This window comes from Vanellus vanellus, assembly GCF_965231255.1.
Source record: "Vanellus vanellus genome assembly, chromosome: 6".
Lineage (NCBI taxonomy): Eukaryota > Metazoa > Chordata > Aves > Charadriiformes > Charadriidae > Vanellus > Vanellus vanellus.
The window spans coordinates 40,818,078-40,840,415 of record NC_138911.1 but is presented as its reverse complement, the minus strand read 5'-3'; the positions used below and the strand labels follow the sequence as shown (position 1 = coordinate 40,840,415).

The following is a 22,338-nucleotide window of genomic DNA, read 5'->3' as shown; positions in this document are numbered from 1 at the left end:
AAATCTTTTGTTTAGTAACATTATGCCTTAAATTGTAAATTACTAGCAAAAATGTAGTTTTTCACAAAAATGTGAAGTGAGACTTTAAGTAAATCCTTCAAAAATTGTAAGTGGGCATTGACTGATAGAAACTTTGAGAAACAAGTTTAATAAACAACAGTACAACAGCTTTGTCAATGGTAACTCGGTATTTGATCAAAGCTGATGGTATGATAAGTGACTGTTGCAGAGTTATCTTTCAGAAATGATTGAGTCAACATAGAGCATACAGAATTCCCTTTTTTTTCAAACCTGATGTTTTCTCAGAACCATCCAGAGGCATATACTAGCACATTAAAACTGGAAAAACTTGCCTTCAAACAGAAAAAGCAAAAAATATAGCAAATAATTTGTCCCACGCTCATACTGTACCACGCCTGAGATTTGATCAGACATGATCTAGGCACTGCATCTCAGTGTTCAGAGCGGTAGCAGAGCCTATCTCTCTCTGTTAATCATATAAGTGCCTGAGATAAGTCTCAATACATTTCACCAACGCTACTGATGTTTCTAAAACCTGCAAGGCATTTGGGGAGCAAAACTGGGCCACACCAGCTCTCTAAATCCTTTGAGCGTGAGGTTAACTAGATGTAAGTAATTTGGGCTTTTTAAAAGCTTTTAGCTTTTCAGTTGCCAAAATATTTTTTGAGTTGGCAATAATTTGGACAAATGAAGGCAAGGAATGATGATACAAAGTAGATATAGTTTAGGTGATATTACAGAGGGTTCTAAGAGATTGTACTGTTAGGAGATATTTGGATCACTTGTACGTCAGACAAGAGTAAGACTGTCAAGAAACAGGTCTAATGGTACGAACAGTGAACTGAAATACTATTTTTTTTCAGTGATATAATGAAAGCACACAACAAAACTCTTTCTCCTTAGAAATACTTACTCCTAAAGTACATCTTAAGAGAATAGTGTTGTTAAAAGTCCACCAAATGTCCATATTCAAGACAAAGACAGCACAGTGTTCTGACTAATGCCTTGCGGGTAGTGATTAAGATTAAGGCAAACATTTAAAGAATCACTTTCTTCAAAAAGAAGATACTTACATAAAAATTTATTGTGTCACATGTATAACTCTTCTTATGAGCGCTGAAGAGTAAATTCAGAGCTAGATATCTGACCACAGCATAGGGCTAAGGATGTAACTTGTAAGGCACTGCACAAAGACTGAAGTAGCATCAGTCTGGGCCAAATTTGTCCGTGTTCTACGAACAAGACTGAGAGGACCACATCACTATTTCTGGCTCCTCTTGCGAGCGTTGTCCTGTCCACAAGTACTGAGGGCTGTCATTTGCAGGTAGTTTGCACAAGCTGAGCCATGCAGTTTGTGCTGTACGTGTGGGCTCGCTCTTCCTTTCTGCTGGGCTTCTGCCCTCCCTTCCAAAACCCTGCTCATGTTGACTTCTTAAGACTTGGTGCAATCTGCCTTGGAAATGTCAGGCAAGCAATATTGCTAACTAACAGCTATAAAATAAATCTAATCCTAAACGGAGACTAGTTTATTTCATATGCATAAGTGCTTTACAGAGCATGAAGATCTAAAACTAAGGTAATAAACACATAATATCAACGTATGTACTCATACTTTTTCCACTCTTATTTTTCATAGAATAGTTTAGGTTGGAAGGGACCTTAAAGATCATCTCGTTCCAACCCCCCTGCCATGGGCAGGGACACCTTCATTTTTGATGAAGAAAAGACAGATGCTTTCTTATACTTGTTTTAGTCTAGTTTGTTTATGGTGACCACATGCACCTGGCTTATACAATGTATTTTGCGTATTTCTCCTTGATTTGACCTGCATTTATACAGTGGATAAGCGTGTGATGTTGGCATTGTTGTCAATTAGCAGGATAGCTCAACAAATCTTCAACAAATCTTTTGGGTGTGCATCTTTGGAAAGACAGTTCTGGAAGTTCTGGACAGTTCTTTGGAAAGATAGTTCTGCAGTATAACCAAAAGAAAAACTTTGGTCTTCACAGTAAGAAACCTATCTGATCTTTGGAAGGAAGAAACTTTTTTTTTTTTCCCCTGTGGCAAATACTCTATGAAGGCAAAGCCTGGACCTCCTTAGCTGCTTCTACTGTCAAAATGACTTTCAAATTCCTCTTTACTTCAAGATTCTCAGACAGAAGCATACAGAAATATATTTTCATATTTTGGTGACCAAGAAATTATAATCAATCAGCCTTCTCAGATGCAGAATTTCCTGTAACATTATTAGTTTGAAACAACAGTTTTTTCAAGTTGGGCCAATCTGAAGCTTCAGCTACTACAACTTTTTGAACAGTGCAGGCTCGCTGGGGAATGACTCATTTTCTAGCCTTCAGTTATCAGATTATTTCCAGATGATGGCAAGAAGATGCTGAGTTTTAAATTATCATCATGCTTCATCTTGTCACTTTTTTCTCCTTTCCGTGTTAGCAATGGGGTGTAGTTTGGTTATTTCTCAAGGGCAGTTCTTAGGGGAAGGCAGTTTTCTGGGTCGGTTGTTTTCTGGGGTAATTATCATATTTGCATCTAAATGAATTTTGTAGAGAAAAAAAGGTAACTAATTTCTTTCAGGAATTCTTTTGATTCCGTGCCTTACACTGTGTGTCTTCATACATATTTATATATATGCATTTAAATACCTATTGTGATCTATTGTGCATAATCTAAATGTGGTAAGGTTAGCGACAGCAGAAATTATAAATAAAGGGGATGGAAAATACTAATCTGTTTTCTATCAAAAATCTGCATGCACATAGAATAAGGTAATAATTTTCTTAATGTTTATACAAAAAATGCAGCCTTTCAAAGTTGCCTTTGATATAAAACAGAAAATGAGAGGTAAAAATGGCTTGTGTTTTTATCAGAACACAAAATGCTTTTCTGAGAAATCTTTAGTGAATATTTTCATTTTGATAAAGAAAACATTTTTTTTTAATAAAAAGCTGTTTCAGCCACAATGTGAAATTTATGATAGTATTCTTGGCAAAGATACTGTTTGATACCATTCCAATTTTTCAAAAGCAGTCTGAGAAGAGGGTATGTTGCATGTCCTTTTAGTGTTTAAAAGCGCTTGCATTACATTTTATGACATATGACTTGCTGTTCATGAGGTGAGTATTTGTGATATGAAAATCTTTTAAAAATGAGTACATCATGATTATTTCAAATGTTCTTTTTATGTATTTCACAGCAAAAGACGCCATCAGAATCATTCACTGGACGAGAGAAGAGATCGAATTCACAGTCCTACATTGGACGACCTATTCAGCTAGATAAGATCTTAATGTCCAAGGTTAAAGTGCCTCACACTTTTGTCATCCACTCATACACTCGGCCAACAGTTTGCCAGTACTGTAAGAAGCTTCTCAAAGGGCTTTTTAGACAGGGTTTGCAGTGCAAAGGTAAGTAAACGCCCTTTAGGAACATACAAGCTAAGCATAATAAAATTAGTAAATTAGCGTTTGAGTAGTTACTGTGTAGCCTTACTCATGATTTCTCCACTAAACTGTCTAGGTGTGGGAACATGTACAATTACACTGGATTAAGGTGGAATCAAAATTACAGTAATTGCTGTTCTGCAAGAGCTGGCTGCGTGGCTGTGCATTCTTACCCTGCGGTATATCTGCAGTAGCTCGCATCTTTTTCATTGAGGTGTAAAATATCTTGTATTTGGCACTAGGTGAGCACGTGCTCACAGGCAGTTACAGCAGAAGAGTTAACACAAAGGGCTGTATTCTTATCTTCATTGTTTTCCATCCAGAAAGTCTTATGCTTGAATTGAAGCACGTGCCCGAGTCCCAGCAGTTCAGGGTTTTGGGGGAGTTGCAATGGAAATGAAATAAAACAAAATGAGCTCATATGGGAATTTAAAGGACTTTTTTTCAATGTGACAAATGTGCTCTCAGGTCTCATGGTGTTGTACCTTAGCAGGTGCAGAAGTGAGTCAAGCCCCTTGGACTGTAGCCTAGACTACTGGCTCACCTTGTCCAGCTAGAGTGCCCATAAATACAAAGCATTGTGTATGCTATGATGTTGGATAACATCGGCTAACAGATTCTTAAAATCACCTTCCTTCTTTTAAAATAAACAATAACTATCATAGACTTAATCAGTATACTCTGTGTTGCTTCTTTGAACTAACACCCTGAAAAAAATTCCAAATTGCATTCATTTAGCTTGGGATGTGATACTGATGTGATTTTAACTAAAGCAAAATCTCTATGAAGGCATCGCTTGTTTCAGTTTGTTAGGAATCCCAGTGACATAAACAAATATTAACCTGATTTAAAAAAAAAAAAATACTACCTACAGTTTAGCACTGCTGTACCTCAGTTAGTTTTTGGATTAATCAGAAGTTAAATAATTACAAGGATATAGACATCCTTTGTATATTTCTTCCTTCCTGACTCTTTGCTTTTCCAGGTGTGTTAATAAGTTACAGCTCGTAGTTTACGTAAAATGTGTTCTGTAAACCAAAAGAAAACAGTTAAGATGACATCTAAGAAAGTGCTACTTACATATAGGAAAAAATTAAAGGTAGAGCGAAATAAAAATATCTGGAAAGTAAGGAAAGTATTGAAGGAACCCTCCACGGAAAGCTGTCTAGAAATTGCTTTGCAATGCAAAGAACAAATATTTTCTCGGTTACAATTGTTGGCTCGGATTCTGCTGTTTCAATTTTCAGTCCTCAGCATTTGATTTGTAGTCAGTCGTGAAAGCTGCAGTGGATATGCTGCAGCCCGATCTGCTGCTGGCACTGCAAAAGCAGCTCTGGCTTGGCAGCCATGCGGACAGGTCTTCCCTACGGCTCCCCGAGATGAGCTGAGTGTGTGTTCCGGCTGCAGGTACTGCCTCCACCCAGCTGCCCGCCATTATGCTTTCCTTCCCCCGCAGGGAAACGGGCTTCTAGCATCTTCGTCCTCTCCCTTCCGCGGGCAGGTGGCGTGCAGCCAGGCTAAGGGAGGCTCTCCGGACACGTTAACTTTGTACTAGTGAAATGATAGGGCTCAACATTTATAGGCTGGGTGGCAGGAAAAAAGTATAATTGTGTCACAGAAAAAGAGGAATAATTTTACTGTGTGCCTTTTTTTTTTTCTTAACAGACTGTAGGTTCAACTGTCATAAACGCTGTGCTCCTAAAGTGCCAAATAACTGCCTGGGGGAAGTGGCCATTAACGGGGGTAAGTTGCTTTAATGTTTCTGTCATTGTTTAAACCATCAGTTAAATAAAAATGTAAAACTCTGATGTGTACAAAGACACGTTTTTCCATTGCTTGGGAGTGGCCTTTCCTCCGTGATATTTCTGTTGTACATCAAGGACGAAGTGTGGGAGGAACCCTTTGGGTGGTTCATACACCATCAGCTCCGAGCGTGTGTCTTCCAAATAGGTGGCACTGACGGAGAGGCTCAGCTGTGCCACAGAGGTGGTGGCAGCAGCGGACCGGCTGGGCGATCATGGCCTGTGGAATGCAGAGTGCCAGAGTAAAGAAAAAAGCTACGCGCATGAGAAGTTGGCATTCACCTGTCAGATACAAGCACAAAATAGCTCTTTTAGTCTGGGGGGAAAAAAACACGTTTGTTTTAGAATAATCTTCCTGAGAAGGAAAAGTATACCTGGAAGAACTGGGAAGGCCCTCCAGGAAAAAATTCCACCACTTACTGTTGGCGTAAAACTAATCGTATCAGTTGCCAGAAATAAAGGCTTGAATATCTGCCGATTTTCCTATGCATGTGCTGTCGGTTTTATGTCAAGTACAGGAATGTATGGGTAGGCTTGACAGACGGTACTGGAGAAAAAAAAGAGTGGTTGTAGATGAGTTGTTGATTGCCTTGAAAATGTCACTTTCCTATGTGATAAGGGAATGAGAAGTGTGGTAAAGTGTTCAGTTTCTAATGCATATTACCACGTTAAGTTGTCAGCCTAAACTGCTTCTGAGGTTAATCAAGTGTTGCCTTATTAGGTATCCTTTTTCAAACTTAAAATTGGTGATCTAATTTATTGAAGAGATACCAAGAATTTCCAAAATTAGGAATGTTAACTAATATTTTCTGTAGTATTTCTCATAGTAGTATGACTGTATTACTATAATTTTTTTCTGTTTAATGGCAAGTAGTGTAGGCAAAAAAAATATCTCAGATGCCGAGTATCCAACTTGAAATGTGCAAAGTTGCGGGATGTTCTGGAAGGTTGATGTTGTACTCTTGCTGCCTCTTCCTCTCTGATGCACCTCCAACTGGACTCTTGGAGTCACTATTACTGTTATTATTTTTTAACCTTTACACCATTTATAGCTCATTTAACCATTAACCATCCCATAACATAACTATTTCTTCAAGAGTGCAAGTGACAATGCTTATGGAAGTTTATAGCTTGATTTTCAAATCCAAGAGCTAAACATACGCCGTAATATGTTAATTCCATTGATAACAGTGTAGAGTTTTCCCTGAGATTTGCAGTCAGAGAAAGTAACTAAATTTCCTTAAAATGGTAAAATTTTTCCTGCATAGGTGCAGTTTTAGAGAGGAGTGCAAAACAGGATCAATCAAAAGTGCTACGAGAAGACAGGAAGGCAAGCTTTATTTCTGGACAGCTGGACTAAATGAGCAAAATTTACATTTATTTCTGAATTACTCCTTGAAGTTCCCTCTTTTCTTTTGAGGCAGCTGTATTTCATCCCTCCAACACATCCTCTGGGCCCTCTCCCCACCTTTGCCCCACAAGCAGCACGCTACTTTTGTGACTTGCCTCCTACACGTGAATCTGGTGCTGGCCTGAGGAGAAGCAGTGGTTTGTCTGAGGAAGAGCTGAGTGAGGAAAGCTTGTGCCAAGCCCCTTGGAGTGAGAACAAGTACTCCAAGCTTACTCCAAGTGTATTCCTTGGAGCTCTCCATCTTAAAATTTATAGAATTTGACTTTTCCCCACCAAATACTATCCACAGTATAGTATCTGTAGCGCCACAGAACACTTTTAATTGTCTGTCCTAAATGACTGATATAGGGTCCGTGGGATTATCAAAGGCAATTTCATCCTGGTATCTCATTTCTATTTTTACAGTAATTTGGTTCGCATTATTTTCAAACTTAATAAATAAATACAGCATCTGTCACTCTGTCCATCTGCTGTGTGATGCATCTTCCCCAAAATAGTACGTGAAGGAAGAGCTGAAGCAATAAAATTCCAAGTATGGTCTCATTAATAAACACATTAAACAGTAAATGTGAGAGGTTATTTTTAACTGATTGGGCTTATTAAAAATAGAGATTTAAAAAGGGTTGTAGGAATAGCAAAGAGTGAGCCTTGCACTGGGAAGTGTCATTCATGACTGGATGACTGTTTCTACTAGAGACGAAGTATAATCTGTCTCTTAATCACACATCAGTAACTTATATCCAAACATTTTAAAGACTACAAACCTTTCAGCTGTGTGCTTCCGATTTGAGTGAAATGCTATTAGTTCGTACCAATTTGCTGTCAGCCAGTTGAGTCTGAGTCTGCTTTTTCTTTTGGGGCACCCTTTACATTGATTGTCATGAAACCTTCCTCCACACAATTAGGCAAAAGTTTCTCAATGAGAATATTTGATGTATTTGATGTGATTTTACCTTACTTCAGATTCCCAAAAGACTGCAAACATCCCAGAAAAACTCTTGCTGCCTTTCCTATCTGACAGGACTGTTGATTTTGACATATTAGATCACAGCCTGTATAGCAGCAGTTTGAGTTTCAACAAAATGTTTTTGTTGTTGTTTTTTTTCTTTATTTTGTTTGGTTTTGTAAAGTAAGTCCTTAGGTAAGTAAGTTTAAAGTTTTCTCTTCCTTTCTGTCTTCCAGATAAATACATTCACAAGCAGCAATACAATAAAAAGTTATTTCTTACTTTGATCTTTCTTTGGCATATCTAATATTGAAATTGGAAAGTTTATCATAATTTAAATATAAGCTGGAAGATATTATTAATACTATGCCATAGTAGAATAAGTTAAATCCTAAGTTTCTGTATTTTTTTTCTATGCTATCTTGCATTGGACTTTTTGATATTTAATACTTCTTTTCTAAAGGCAGGGAATATTATTGCAATAGTATGGATTATTGTGCCATATCATACAGCCTTCGTAGGTGCCATATTGTACAGCCTTCATAGAGAACACTGGTGCAAAGGAAATGCATTTTTTCCCCAAAAAAATATAGTTCAGATCATAAGTAGTTGTCTTGGGAGTTATTTCAATAGTTCATCGTCATGTCATCATCATATTAAAAAATTCCTAGTTTTGAAATTACTGCTCTTCTAGCATCAGTTTGCAGACTGCCAACAGCCGTCAGGCCAGTACACAACATTGAAGCCATATAGAAAATCTGCCAGATCTCAGAAATAAAGCTCATGATTGTAGAATGATAGAAGCCCATAGATAAGAAATTCTGCCTTGACTTTGGCATTTTTTAATAGAAAGTTCTGTTTCTGAAAGTATTTTGGTTTGATGCATTTACAGTTTTGTGTAGCGATTTTCTGAATGGCTGGTTGCAGACCATACTTCACCAGTCTGGACTGAGTAGGGAGACCCAAAGAGAACCCGAGTTTTTCTGAAGCTCAAAATGTGTCAGGATGTTGTGATCAGAGTATTGTATGTTTTGAGATAATAACTTCAGCAATGTTATTCCAGATCTCCTTAGTCCTGGGGCTGAGTCTGACGTGGTCATGGAAGAAGGGAGTGACGACAATGACAGTGAAAGAAACAGTGGTTTTATAGATGACATGGAGGAATCTATAGCTCATGATTCTGAGATGTCAATGGCAGGATGCCATAGTGACAACGGGGAAATGCAGGATGCTGATCCAGATCATGACGAGTCTAACAGGATGATCAGGTGAGCTGGGGAGTGTACCTCCCATCTTCTTTTGTATTTATTTCTAGGTATTATGCCTGGGGCTCAAGGGGGGATCTACGTGAACCCTATCTCACTCCTTGAGAATGGAGAGAGCTAGTGAGATGTGGTGGTTCTGAAATTGCAGTGAGATTGCTTCACTGCATAGATGCATTAAGAACTTAAGAGAAACTTAAAAATTATGGTCAAGTTGAAGTAGCAACTGACAACTGATGCACAAGTAATTGTTACAGGTCTACTCTTTCATGAAAATTGTGTTGTGAAACTTTATTTGTGCATAAGCAATAAAGAATTTTTTTAATTCCTTTTCCCAAGTATTTTTTCCCTGACTAAAAGTGCAATGCCTGGTCGTTTAAATAAAAAAATATAAAATAATAAAAATCACGTAAGTGGCTCTAGATGAATTGTATACATTTTTAGGTACCTTTAAAAAGAAGGAAATTTTGACAAACATGAAGAAGTTTCAAGCAAGTTACAAAATAGATCAGTGGTTTAAAATGACTAATCGGGAAGGAAAATAGGAATTGAGTTGTGCAACTTACCTTAGAAATATCTGAAGAGAAGAAAGCATTATTCATCTATTGGAACTGTACAGACTAGTAGAGAAAAAAGTAGGGATTATGCATTGCCAGGGAACCTAAAATTAATTAGAGTCATTTGAGCTGTAGTTTCCTTGGTGCAAAGGATCTGTGCCTTGAAGTATTATAAAATATTTTTCTTTCACAGGTCCTAATTTGACCTGCAGGTTCCTCTTATTTTGGTTACTAGGAGTCTGTTTCGGCAACATGTTCCCCTTAGCTACTAACATGTACCTGTTGGGCTGACAGAAAGCGATCCATTTCAACAGTATGCAATTTTACCTCCTGCAGCACTGAACTGTTTTTCCTACTGTCGTACTTGTCTGCATAGGCACTATATATAGACATCTCGTGTCATTTGAATATAAGCCTGTGCTTATATCACAAAATCAGTGTCATGTAACATTTTGAATGCCCAAATTACATTAAATAAAGAGCATTGCAGGCTTTCAAAATATAAATACTCAATTATAAGTAATAAAAATGTTGGTAACCAAGGTACGTGTTTTACTTAGTTGAAGGGCATCCCTGTATTTCCAGTAATACTTTTGTAATGTATGCAGTAATACATTTGTTGGGGTAGTCTTCATGCCCATGGATTATTTTTGAGTGATCTATTAAAAGCAAATAAAAAAGTGAATATCTTGTCAGTACAGACAAGAATAGCTATATAGGGACTGCAGCTCATTTGATCACTTTTAGGCAAAAAAAATGTTAACTGTATGTTACAGTCTTAATGAACCTTTAAGACAGCACACGTTTTACATTTTGATTGCAAACTACCAATTCACAAAATGTTTTATTTCCAGGATGACTTACAGTGAAGCAGGGCCACGCGCAGACACCCACAGTCAGAACAACTGTGGAAACTTAGATGTTATTCTTTTCCTGGGTGGTTTCTGCCCTTTTCTGTTGGAGTTGTTGCAGCAAGAGCTTTGACAGGAGGGCAGAACTCATGAGCAGACTGTGCTGTGTTTTCACGTACAATGCAGCATCTCCGTGTAAAGTTCTGCCAGAAATAACTAACCCTTTAGGTTTAGGATTGAGCAGATTATGAGTCTGTATTCCATTATGCAGAATCCACTCCAGGAATGGTTAACTCCAACAGCAAGGAAAGTGGGAAGATGGGCTTGGCTTCTTAAACCTCTCCAACTAGATATTCCAGATTTTATCTGATGGTGCTATCAGGCATCCTGTCAAGTTCCCATGCCTTCCCGACCTACTGTGTGTCAGCCGAGTCGTGGAAAGTTTCAGCATGCATACCCCATAGTGCACAGCAATGGGATATTCCTTGAGGTCTTGGAGGATAGAATGTATTAGCTTAAACCTCTTTCTCTGAGAGGTTCCAGCAGATTCTCTGCTATGCCCTGCCAGGATATGCACAGCCGGTCAGCTGACGCATTTTCTACTCTGTAAACTGTCATAACTCCACTGTGTGCTTGAACCCAAGAAAGATCACAGGACAGTAATCTGATGGACAGCGTTTACTTAGCTTATGAGTGATTCAAAATCAAGCACTGATCTGAATCGTGCATAGCACAGGCCTGAGCTACGGCTCCCACACCCTAGCTGAGGCCCTAGTCATTTGCCATCTTCTTAGCTCATCTTTAGGAATATTTTCGGGAGAGTGTGTGTGTGTGTGTGTGTGCACGTGTGTGCAAGCTGTCAGAAGGTCTCTGACATTCTGGTGTGGCATTATCATTTTTTTAATTTGCAATGACAAAAGAGTGTCCAGTCGAGGTCTAGCAGTGATGATAAATATAAATGTGGATATCAAATAAATACATATTCTGATTTAAAAGACTTTTTCTTTTTGTCAAAATTTATCTTCTATTTAAAAGCCTTTATTGATTTATTCTTAAGCCCTTCAACCAGCAACAATATTCCATTAATGAGAGTGGTACAGTCTGTGAAGCACACAAAAAGAAGAAGTAGCACAGTAATGAAGGAGGGTTGGATGGTTCACTATACAAGCAAGGACACACTGGTAAGAAATGTAAAGGAAGAACGGTCTTACTGTACATCCTATATAATAGTACAGAATGAAATCCTAACAATACTTTGCGAATATACAGACCCTCATGTAAGGCTTTTTTTTCAGTATTTGTGAGTCCTAAAGTCCTTACTCTTGTCTTAACTGAGGATGGCACTGCTCGTAAGAAACAGGAGACAGTTGAAACACACAAAAAATACCTGAATGTGTCAGTTGCATTATCGTAGGCAGCCAAATGTGAAGATGTTCTGAAGGAAGTTAAAAACAATATTAGCACCTTAGAGGTTCTGGAAAGTAGCTTTACCTTCCAGCTGCAGTCTCCTAGAATCTTACTGCTAAGTGAATTGAGAGTTTTGTAAAATAGATTTAGCATAGAAAAAAGTTATTTTCATTCCAACCTGCTAAAACAGGAATAACGACTTCAGTATGTGGCCTTCGAAAGTGAGCTGGAGTGTTATAACTGATACAAAAAGAAAATTTAATTGTTATAGCAGCGTACCTGTAGCAAATTGTGCTGAATGTAATGCAGACATCAAAGGGACTCTTTACATTTTTAAAATTTGAACAGTTTGAACAGAGCTAGGTTATTACCGAAACAACAAAGGGTGGCTCTATAAATCCTAAACTTAAAATCCTCATAAAAATCTTGTAACAGCAAATGAATCCTTGTCATTCACAATTCATCTTTCTGAACTTAATGAAACATTTTGGAAGTGATGCTTTTGAGAAATGAAGATTTTGTTAATTTACTTGGAAATGCTAGAAAGATTTTTCCCTTGTTTTCATTGCAGAGGAAACGACACTACTGGAGACTGGACAGCAAATGCATTACGCTTTTTCAAAATGATACTGGAAGCAAATATTACAAAGTAAGGAATATTTTTCAATCTCTTTTTGTACCAGGATAATCTAATGACTGAATTGCTGGATTAGGAGATACTTACTAAAAGTATACTAGTAGTATAACTTTGATCTATGTTTGTTTTCATTATTTAAGCTGAATGTGTGTGTTTTGCCTGTCACAAACAAGTCTCAGATCAGAAAGGTGTCAGCTAACAAGAACCTGTAGTGGAAATTGAAGGGTTTTATACAGGGGCAATTCAATACCAGTGACAAATTCTGGAACGGAACTCATCTAACGTTCTGTCATTCATAATACAGAGTCTTTCCAAGCAATTAGGTATCGCATATATTATTTTAATTCTGTCTTTTAGACCTTATGCTGTGATTTTGATTGTAAAAGATTATTTTAATACTCATATCCTTTTACCTGCGGCATTTGAACTCCTTAGGCATTACTGCAATAAGTTTTAATAATAGAGAGTATTTTTTTCATGTTGCTTCCTCTCAGGGAAATATGTGCCCTAGGTGTTATTCAAGAGGAAACAATCAAGTTTACACCTATGTGAAAGGTGGATTTGGAATCTTAATGTTGAATAGATTTATTCTGAAAAAAAAAATTGCAAATAAATTTTATTAAATAAGGAGTCAACAGAGTTTGATTTTGTAGTGGGTTTCTGCTGATGTATGGATGGTGCTGCTCTTGCGTGATGGCACCATACTCCTGTTTTTGATAAGTTTAATTAAATAAGTAAAGTTCTGCTTGGTCTTGGAAGGAAACATGTAGTATTTTACCATCAACAATCTGCTGTGTCATCGAGTTTCAGGTTACAAGAGCCTTTTTGTTTGCACAAGAACCATGTGGTTAAAAACAACAGCTAATATCATAAATTAGTGAAATAAAGTTCATGCTTTATGAGCTTTATGTGCTCATAATCTTTACACAGAAAATGATACATCTTTTCATTTTAGGAGATCCCATTGTCTGAAATTTTGTCTCTGGAACCTGCAAAAACTTTCACTTTACTGCCTCAAGGAGCGAATCCTCATTGTTTTGAAATAAGCACAGCAAATATAGTCTATTATGTTGGAGAAAACATAGAAATCCTCTCAAGTGTTCCACTGAATAACAGTGTTATCACCAGTGGCATTGGCATCGATGTGGCGCGAGTGTGGGAGATGGCCATACAGCACGCCCTGATGCCCGTCATCCCAAAAGGGGCATCAACTGGGTCAGGACCCAGCCTACACAGTAAGTTTCTTCATTTCCTCCATTTCAGATAAGTAGGGTCATATCACGAATGACTTTGCTCAATCTTCTGCACGCGTTGAAAGGAAGTATTGCACAGCTAGTAAAGGCTATTCTGTCATGGCTTATCACCTGTCTGCATGTTAGCCTCTCATCCGTGTGTTTCCAGTTTATACTAGGACATCTGTATTAATATACAAGATGCAGATTTGTTAGCGAGCAAATAGTTGTTCCATTTCTAAGGCATGTCATCCACATTTGTGTTGCTGACATGAATAATAGGCTCCTTGTGCAGAGGCACGAAGTTTTCTGAGCTGCAGTTGGGAATTGATAGATTGTTCCCATCATGACTGTAATTTACATTTCCAGCTGTCTGCAGAAGCAGCCCTTCACTCTTTAGGTCACGACAGCATAGATGGTGTGCTCCCTTTCATCATGTTTGGCTGTACAACTGCCGCAAACGTTGTCCCGTGCTGAGATTAAGTGAGCTCAAGTGTGAAGAAGAGCTGTTGTAAGCACAACAGGACATGGATGTTACACAGGACCAAAAGGGCTGAATATATCTTTGCCTCGAATTTACATACCTTTGGGTAATTCTCTAGCAAAGATGACAGCTTATGTAAACCTCGTTTAAATCTAGCTCAGGTGCTGATAACAAAGTAGCACAGAGCAAACAATTCCCCACTACTGGGCCTGTGCTGCTGTGGTTGCTCTGCTACTCGTATTCAGCCTAGTTAGCGTAAAGCAGATTTGGGTATGTCTACACAATTTGGATTAGACCTTTTGTTGTAATATACACACACTTTAGCACTTGACATCTGGATGCTATTAATGCAGCACGAAATGCTAATAAGACCCCAAGCCCTTCAGAAACCAAGTGATACAACAGGCTGTGGCATTACATCTCCAGGCACAACAGCTCACATATCAGATTAGATCAGCTCTGTCCTTTGCTTTCTTGACTGGGTTCCTGCATAAAATAGTGTCGAATTCTGGATGTCATTCCAATGAGGCTAGTTGCCTAGTGCCCCTGGTTGGAGCCCTGCATAGCTAAACAAATCACCTAAAATGCCGGACTCAGAATGACAGCTGTCTTCTCTCTTGGGAAGTTGGAAAATTTTCTTTACAAGTTAGTAGTTATCTATGGGGGGTTTGTGCGAAAATTAAGGTCATCCGAGACCTTTAGAACAAAGTCCTGTAGGGACTGAGGTTGACAGCAACCTTCTGTCTTCTGTTCAGAGTCTTTGTCTGTGCCTTTTTTCGCGTAAACACAAAGCAGCACATACATTTGAAAACAAATTGGCAATGATAAACAGCCTCTATGTAACTGAAACATTCCCTTCCAAAACCAGTTTATTCCTAAGGAAAGGATGAGGAAATAAGTCACACAGGGCAGAAGTACTCATGCTACTTAACGCAACTAGGAAAGGTGCTGATGGGCAGTAGTGAGTGTCTTCAGAGTGTAATACAGGTTTTATAGTAGAGAACACGGGCTTTGATGAGGCTGAAATCCATCTAATCTAAGAAATTCTAGGCAGAGGTAGGATACAGAGGTGCTGTGCTCCGAAGAACCCGTCTTTCCTTGCAAAAATGATGTCTTTATATGATACACTAAGCAGTAGACATATTCTTATGTTTTATTGAACCTCTCAATAGATTTACAGTTCAAAATGCTTATGGTAACATCCTAATCTCTGAATTTGTAGAGGTTGGATCTGATATTTGTTGTATTAAAGCACAAGTGAAAGTTTTTATTTCCATTATGTGTTTTAGTAATGTCTCTTAAGCCAGTTGAAATGTGTATTACTTTTAACAGTACACATACCAATTTGAATTTGTATTGATGTGAATAGAATCAATTACATTGTAGATGACACTATGAAAAATTACTAAATCCACCAAATAAAAGCAGTTTACCCTTGTTGCAGTTATGTTATTTGCATGAGCTATAAATCCCTAAAAAAGAAAGCACAAAAAGCAAGAATAAGCTTAAAAATGGGAATTATGAGATTCCACTGTTAAAAAATTAATAATTAAATGTATTCTGTTCTTTACCATACTCTGCAAAACTTGTTCAAGTCAGACATTTGTGGGCTGGTGTAATTTTATATTGGCTGTGAGATGAACAAGCTGACCTAATTGGTCCAATTTCTAGAGCTGTCAGTAGATATTGATGTAATGTACATGTCATTTCCTATTACCACATGTTTGAACTAAAAGCACAGCAATCTAAAGTATATTTTACTTTCTTCCCCAGGGGATATATCCATCAGTATTTCTGTGTCAAACTGCCAAGTTCAAGAAAATGTGGTGAGTGTTCTCTGGATGCTGGTGCTAGACGTGCTATGATTAAGCTTGCGAAGTCATTGATCTGTTTTGCAAAGAGCAATGTTGGAGAGGAGTTCCCATCAGCCATTTTTTGCTTACTTTGTAGAAATTAACAAACAATTAGCTTTGCTAACGTCTGAGAAAAATCATCTTCATGGCACCTTCACTTGAGACACAAGAATTACATATTGGTAATTTCTCTTCACATAGAATTTTACTCCGTATCCTCGCAGGATGTTAATTACCAAAAGGAAAAGTGAGCCCTGGTAGTTATTAGTTCGTGGGATTTCTGTCAGCTGAACTTTGTAAAGCTAATCACAGTCCTTGATAAATATACTCTTTCCTTTCATTGCTGAGAGATCAGATATTCTCTGTTGTACAACGATGGAGCTCTATCTGAAGGAAGAGTTCCACATATTGTTACGCATATGTAAAGAATTTTGGGTTTCTTTTACCTAGGACTGTTAGACACAGGACACGCGGTCAAGGCAAACTGCAACACCGCTGATTTTCTGTCTCGGGAGCAGAGGAAATAAACAGGACTGCCTGAAGTCGAGTGCAGCTTTGGGGCAGCTCTGGTATTTGCCAGAAAAATGCTAGGGAAGGATGTGTCTGTTTGGTTCTTAAGAAAAAGCAAGACATGCTTTGTTATCAACTCCTTGGCATTCTTTTACTCTTCGTTGTATCTGCTGCTGGTTAAATACCAGGAAAATGAAACCGAGCTCCACGATTAGAGGTTTATTTGAACCTCCCAAATGAATCTGCTACCAGCTTGTACTTTAGCCTGTCTTTAGGCACTAAGAAATAGTGGGATATGAGGCTTCCTCTCTGGCATGAATGGAAGATTTTACCCCTCTCAGTGGACAAACACAAACAGCCAAAGCCCAAAATTGCTGATACTCACAAAGCTTTCTATAAACTAAGAAACCACTTCCATTTCCGTGGCTGACATTAGCTGCCATAGGAACTTTTGCAAGAACATTTTAAATTCATAATTTCTCCCTTTTAATAAAAAGCAGCAGCAATTCCTAGATCTGGGATCTTGGGACATCTGGGTAGAACAGTGCTGACAAGACCCTCTTTATTTCCATGTGTATGTTCATCTTCAAATTTCACAAAGATAAAGTGTAATGTGCACTGGAGGCTACTTGCCTGGGAGATGGCAGCAGCTGGAACCTGCTGAAGATGCAGCAGCTTTTACAGCAATTACAGTTAACGTGGCTTTTAAGAAACCTTGCATGAATGTTTTTGGCAGATAATATATTTTGAAATGTACTGTAGTAAACGTGTACTACTTCCCATTAGAAAAAGCAAATGAAATACAGATTTTGTTTCTGTATCTCAGGGCTTAATATTTGTTATGTTTATATAAACAGGATATTAGCACTGTATACCAAATCTTCCCAGACGAGGTGTTGGGATCAGGACAGTTTGGAATTGTTTATGGAGGTAAGGCTTTAGTGTGCTCTATACTTATGCTTAAGATAGAAAACTTCTTGAATGGTGAAAGTATTTGGACTCTGAAATGTTTTGTTACAGAAATTACCTGCCTATTGTTTTATATAAGCAGTCTTCATTAAACAATGAAACTGGGTTTTGTTGACAAAGTAATTTTGTAATTTGAAGTTTTCTACCCAGTAGTGGGTCAGTCTACGTTAACAGCTTCATGCTCTCTGTAAGTTCTAGTAAAGAACCCCCTGAAGTGCAGAAAACTCTTCTTTTTGAGAACTATAATTGAAGAAGCAAAAAAAAAAAAAAAGTATACTTTCTTCTTCCTGCAGTTTTTCTTTGCATGTTTTTGTGAACTTTTTTCCTTTGTTTTTCGGTACTTTGTTAGAAATGTTTCTTTATTTTTATTTTCTTAATTATTTTTCCTCTTTTTCCTCCTTTTTTCAGCAGTTTTTTTGGGCTGTATTTAGGTACAGCTGTTGTTTGAGGCAGTGTGAAGTCAGAACTAACTACAAATTTCTCACTGAAGTATCTCTGTGAGTCTGATAAACCTGGGACATGCACTCACATGCCTAAAGGCAATCACCCATTTCATTATTTGCTAGTCTGGAACTACTATCAAAGGACTAAGCCTACAACCTGCCAATTGCAGGCAGTGCAGCTGAAGTATATGAACAAGCATGTATATATGTATCTCAGAAAGTTAACTTTCTATCTATATTCTTGAAATGCAGAGCTGACTTTCTCACGTGTGTGTTTCTTACATGTTTAAACAGCTTTGTCGGATGATAATGAGAAAAGTTCACTTGTCAAAAAATAGGAAGAAGAGAAATGACAGAAAACTTTTAATGACTTATGCGACAATTTGCTGCAAACCCACTCTGAGAATTACTTGATTGTGGTCATTTGTACAATCCAGTGAAAGTGGAACATTTTTTAGAATTATTGATTTTAATTGATAGAGGCCTTTTGTTTTATTAATGCAGGAAAACATCGTAAAACAGGAAGAGATGTTGCCATTAAAATAATCGACAAACTAAGGTTTCCAACTAAACAGGAAAGTCAACTTCGTAATGAAGTTGCAATTTTACAGGTATTTTTCTATCCATTTTACTGTATTAACTGCATTTATACATTACTATAAATAACAGATATTATGATAATTATTTTAATTGATAATCACTACCGTTTTGCAAAAATACTAGTATTTTTGCTGCTTAATCTGCATAAATAGCCAAGACCAAATGTATTGGGAATGTAATGTTAGGAACTATAGTTTCTGCAGTATTAACCACCAGGCACAACAAGGAAAATGTGTGTTTGTTAAAATGATTTGAAGTTCACCCATTCTCCTATACTGTCCCTAGAAATTTCATGCCTGTTGCCTACAGATTAGGCACACAGTTTTAATTATGCAAGAGTGAAATGCTGTCTGGTTGAGGAGGGTGTGAAGACTGGCTATGTAATGATGAAACCTACTAATCATGTTGGGAAATCTATGTTATTCAAGTGCTGTATTTATCTTTAATAGAATCTTCATCATCCTGGAGTTGTAAATCTGGAGTGTATGTTTGAGACACCGGAAAGAGTGTTTGTTGTTATGGAAAAACTCCATGGAGACATGCTGGAGATGATCTTATCAAGTGAAAAGGGCAGGTTGCCAGAGAGAATAACAAAGTTTTTAATTACTCAGGTAAGAAATTAATTATAGACCTAGAAGGAGATTTGAGGTCAGTTATCAGTGTTTCTTATCTTTTGCTTTTGGTATAATATACCTGTCTGATTTATGAAAGCCTGAATTGTACTATCAGGGATGGTACAGACAGCTTTGTGTACCTTATCTGGTAGGTAGTAAACCATTAAGAGGACCTAGAGCTAAACACACGTACAGCTGTCTGGCTGATGAATGGAAGGGCCGTCAAGCTACGGTTTTTCATATGCTTGAAGAATTAAGCACAAGAAAGGGACGCAAAGCACTAACAGCAAACTGTTGAAGACCTACCCAAAGAAATTTGAGCCTCTTGAACAGCCCGATACCTACCCATTGCAGTTCGTGCTATGCACTTTTGGGTATATTCTCTGTGCTAAGATTGGATCTCAGCACTACCTCTGATTAAGTTAGGTCGGTTTCCTGTATGACTTCTGCTAACAATGTGGTCTGGGTTGGGTTTTTTTTGTTCTTCCTGTTGTCATATTATCATATTGCTCCTGTGGCTGCCTGTAATACTGATTTAAATTTAGATACGCAGTTGAGTAGCAAGCTACCTCGGAATCAGAGCAGTCTGTGTTTCAGCAGTCAGGGAAAAGAAAGGAGCAGGAACAACGGTGTTACGGTGGGAGTTTATTATTCAGGTTAGACTGTCATAGGTTCCCTAGTTTTCATGCTTTCATGGGTGAAACTGCCACCAGCTTCAGAATTTGGTTTCTTGCCTTCCCGGGATCATTTAGCCTCCTTGCCATTCCCTGCTCTAATACAGTGGGAAATTCTGCCAGCCCCTGACCAGACACAAGGAAAGGAGTAAAAGCCACAGGAATAGGATTAAAATTTCTGTTACACATGTTCTTGTGTGAGGATTGGAATAAAAATATATGCAAGGCTCTTGTGCTTCCTGTCTTGAAGAAAATGTTTAAAATGGATCACATAATATTTCTGTGATTTTTTTTTTTTTTTTTTTTTTTTTAGTGGATTTAGATCTGGAAGGTGATTTGCAAATGTTCCTGCGCCCAGAGATTTCACCCCCCAAAATAATGTAAACAAGTACCTAGAGCCCAGTTTTAAAAAAAAAAAAAAATGTTTAGAATATGAAGTCTTTGGAGAGGGAAAAATCATATTTCGTACAGTGAAACATCAAAAAAACTTGAGGCAGAGAAAGTAGTTGACATTTTTGCCTTTGTTTTTTTTTCCATTGTAGACATTGTTGTAAAAGGTACATTCTTGTTGGATTGTTTTTCTCTGCACTGGTCCTTGATTCTCTGATCACTGATATTGTCCGAATGATGTAAAACCAAAAAAAAATTTACAACATTCAAAACTGAATTTGTTTCCGATTTCTTTATTCACAGATCCTTGTTGCTTTAAGACATCTTCATTTCAAAAATATTGTTCATTGTGACCTCAAACCAGAAAATGTGTTACTGGCATCAGCTGATCCTTTCCCACAGGCAAGTAGAAAATGCCCTTTCTCTAAAATAAATTGTTCGAATGAATAAGTGTTAGCAATCACTATTTTATGAATAAACAAAAAGTGACTAGTGACCTCTCTGTATCCTCCAGGAACTACACAGAATTTTTATATGAAAAAACTGATCACTTAATCAGAAACTTTCCAAAAAAGACATGTTTGAAAATCCTTGTCTTTTGTCATTTGCCTAAAGCATTCAACTAGAATTTCAAGTGTGAGAAAACTACTCGTGTGCTCGTTTCTAATTTGCTCACCGTCACAGCACAAATTACTTATCTGATTGATTTGGTCCAGAGAAGTGACAATTTGTAAGCAGTCACCAGAAAGTTATTTTTCTGAAAGTTAGGGTAGAGTTCATGAAGAACAAGAGCTTCTTCTTTAATTTTATGCATTTAAATGCCAGGTACATTGCAGGCTATTTAAATATACTTTCTGGCTCATTGTTGTATTTCTTATTAAAAGGTATTTGTAGCAGCTCCTGTTACCTTTGGTCTGCAGAGTTCAACTATAATCTCCTCCAACTGCCCATATTCAAAAAGAGCACTATTGGTAATTTCTAAATAATACCAATATCAATAATTGGAAGGGAAAGATCTATACTGAGATGTTAAGTGAGAATTTTTAAGCAGCTTAATCTGTCCCTCTGAAGAAATCAGACAAGGAAGTTTGCAGAGAGGCAGGCTGTAACTAGATCCGCAATAAAATGAAAATGCAAGTCCAAGAACTAAACTTTGTGAACTTGTTTGATTTAGGAAAAAGTCAGAGGTAAAACACTTTTTCTGTTTGCCATGGTTTTATGCTACAAATGAATTACTCAGTATTACTACTTTCACCAGGAGCCTGAGCTGTTAGGCCCATCCAAAACTGCATTTCTTTCATTCTAAGTTGTCCTGTGTTACTGGTTTGACCATGGTTTATTCATGGAGTGAAGGAATAGAGGAGATGCAATGGACTGCTCAAATGTCTCAGTGGAATAAGGGTATTCCTCTCAAAGAGGAGTTTAACAAAAAGTATCCTTGAAGAAACAGTAGGAGATGCATCTTGCAACTAAACCATGGTAAAAGTTCCTCAAGTATGTATTTGATAATAAAAATCATGTCTGCCTTACTATAGGACTTTTCTTTAAACAGGTAAAACTTTGCGATTTTGGCTTTGCCCGAATCATTGGAGAGAAGTCATTTAGGCGTTCAGTTGTAGGAACTCCAGCCTACCTTGCTCCAGAAGTGCTGAGAAACAAAGGCTATAACCGGTCTCTGGATATGTGGTCTGTGGGTGTCATCATTTACGTAAGCCTCAGTGGTACCTTTCCATTCAATGAAGATGAAGACATACATGACCAAATCCAGAATGCTGCTTTCATGTATCCACCTAATCCATGGAAAGAAATTTCTCATGAAGGTAATATCTGTTTGTGGCTGTTTTTATATAAATGCTAAAAAAGAGTAGTTTTATTTTGCTCTTTTTTTTCCCCTGTACATACCAGTGAAAAAAACCACAAAGGTTTGAAATTTCAAGGTACCATAATGTACCGTCGTGTAAATTCTCTGGTTTGTGCTATCAGCTGCTTTAGACATTTCCTGCAGAGCCATGTACAGTCTGCATATGGTGTAATCCTCTTGCGTGGGATCCCTCCGGGAGGTGTTGAAGGAGGCACATAGCCACCTACAGATTAGGCTGCTATAGAATCTTGTGGGGAACCTCAGTTGCTGGAACTGGTGTTGCTTATATTTAGTTCTGTACCTGTTCTTTCAGCTCTAGTACTTCTGCAGTCTTTTTCTGGTTCTACTTGTGCCAA

General features: G+C 37.7%; 1 protein-coding gene across 2 annotated transcripts in view; it reads left to right on the top strand.

The window, feature by feature from the left end:
- Positions 1 to 22,338, top strand: part of PRKD1 (protein kinase D1) — a 145,981-nt gene that overhangs the window by 109,170 nt on the left and 14,473 nt on the right. For both annotated transcript variants that reach the window (XM_082484759.1, XM_082484760.1), the window contains 12 exons: positions 3,233 to 3,443; positions 5,145 to 5,222; positions 8,702 to 8,906; positions 11,366 to 11,489; positions 12,287 to 12,364; positions 13,308 to 13,587; positions 15,842 to 15,894; positions 17,289 to 17,361; positions 18,348 to 18,454; positions 18,893 to 19,054; positions 20,425 to 20,523; positions 21,674 to 21,941. In XM_082484759.1, coding sequence (XP_082340885.1) covers positions 3,233 to 3,443; positions 5,145 to 5,222; positions 8,702 to 8,906; positions 11,366 to 11,489; positions 12,287 to 12,364; positions 13,308 to 13,587; positions 15,842 to 15,894; positions 17,289 to 17,361; positions 18,348 to 18,454; positions 18,893 to 19,054; positions 20,425 to 20,523; positions 21,674 to 21,941 — 1,738 coding nt within the window. The remainder of the gene's footprint in view (positions 1 to 3,232; positions 3,444 to 5,144; positions 5,223 to 8,701; positions 8,907 to 11,365; positions 11,490 to 12,286; positions 12,365 to 13,307; positions 13,588 to 15,841; positions 15,895 to 17,288; positions 17,362 to 18,347; positions 18,455 to 18,892; positions 19,055 to 20,424; positions 20,524 to 21,673; positions 21,942 to 22,338) is intronic.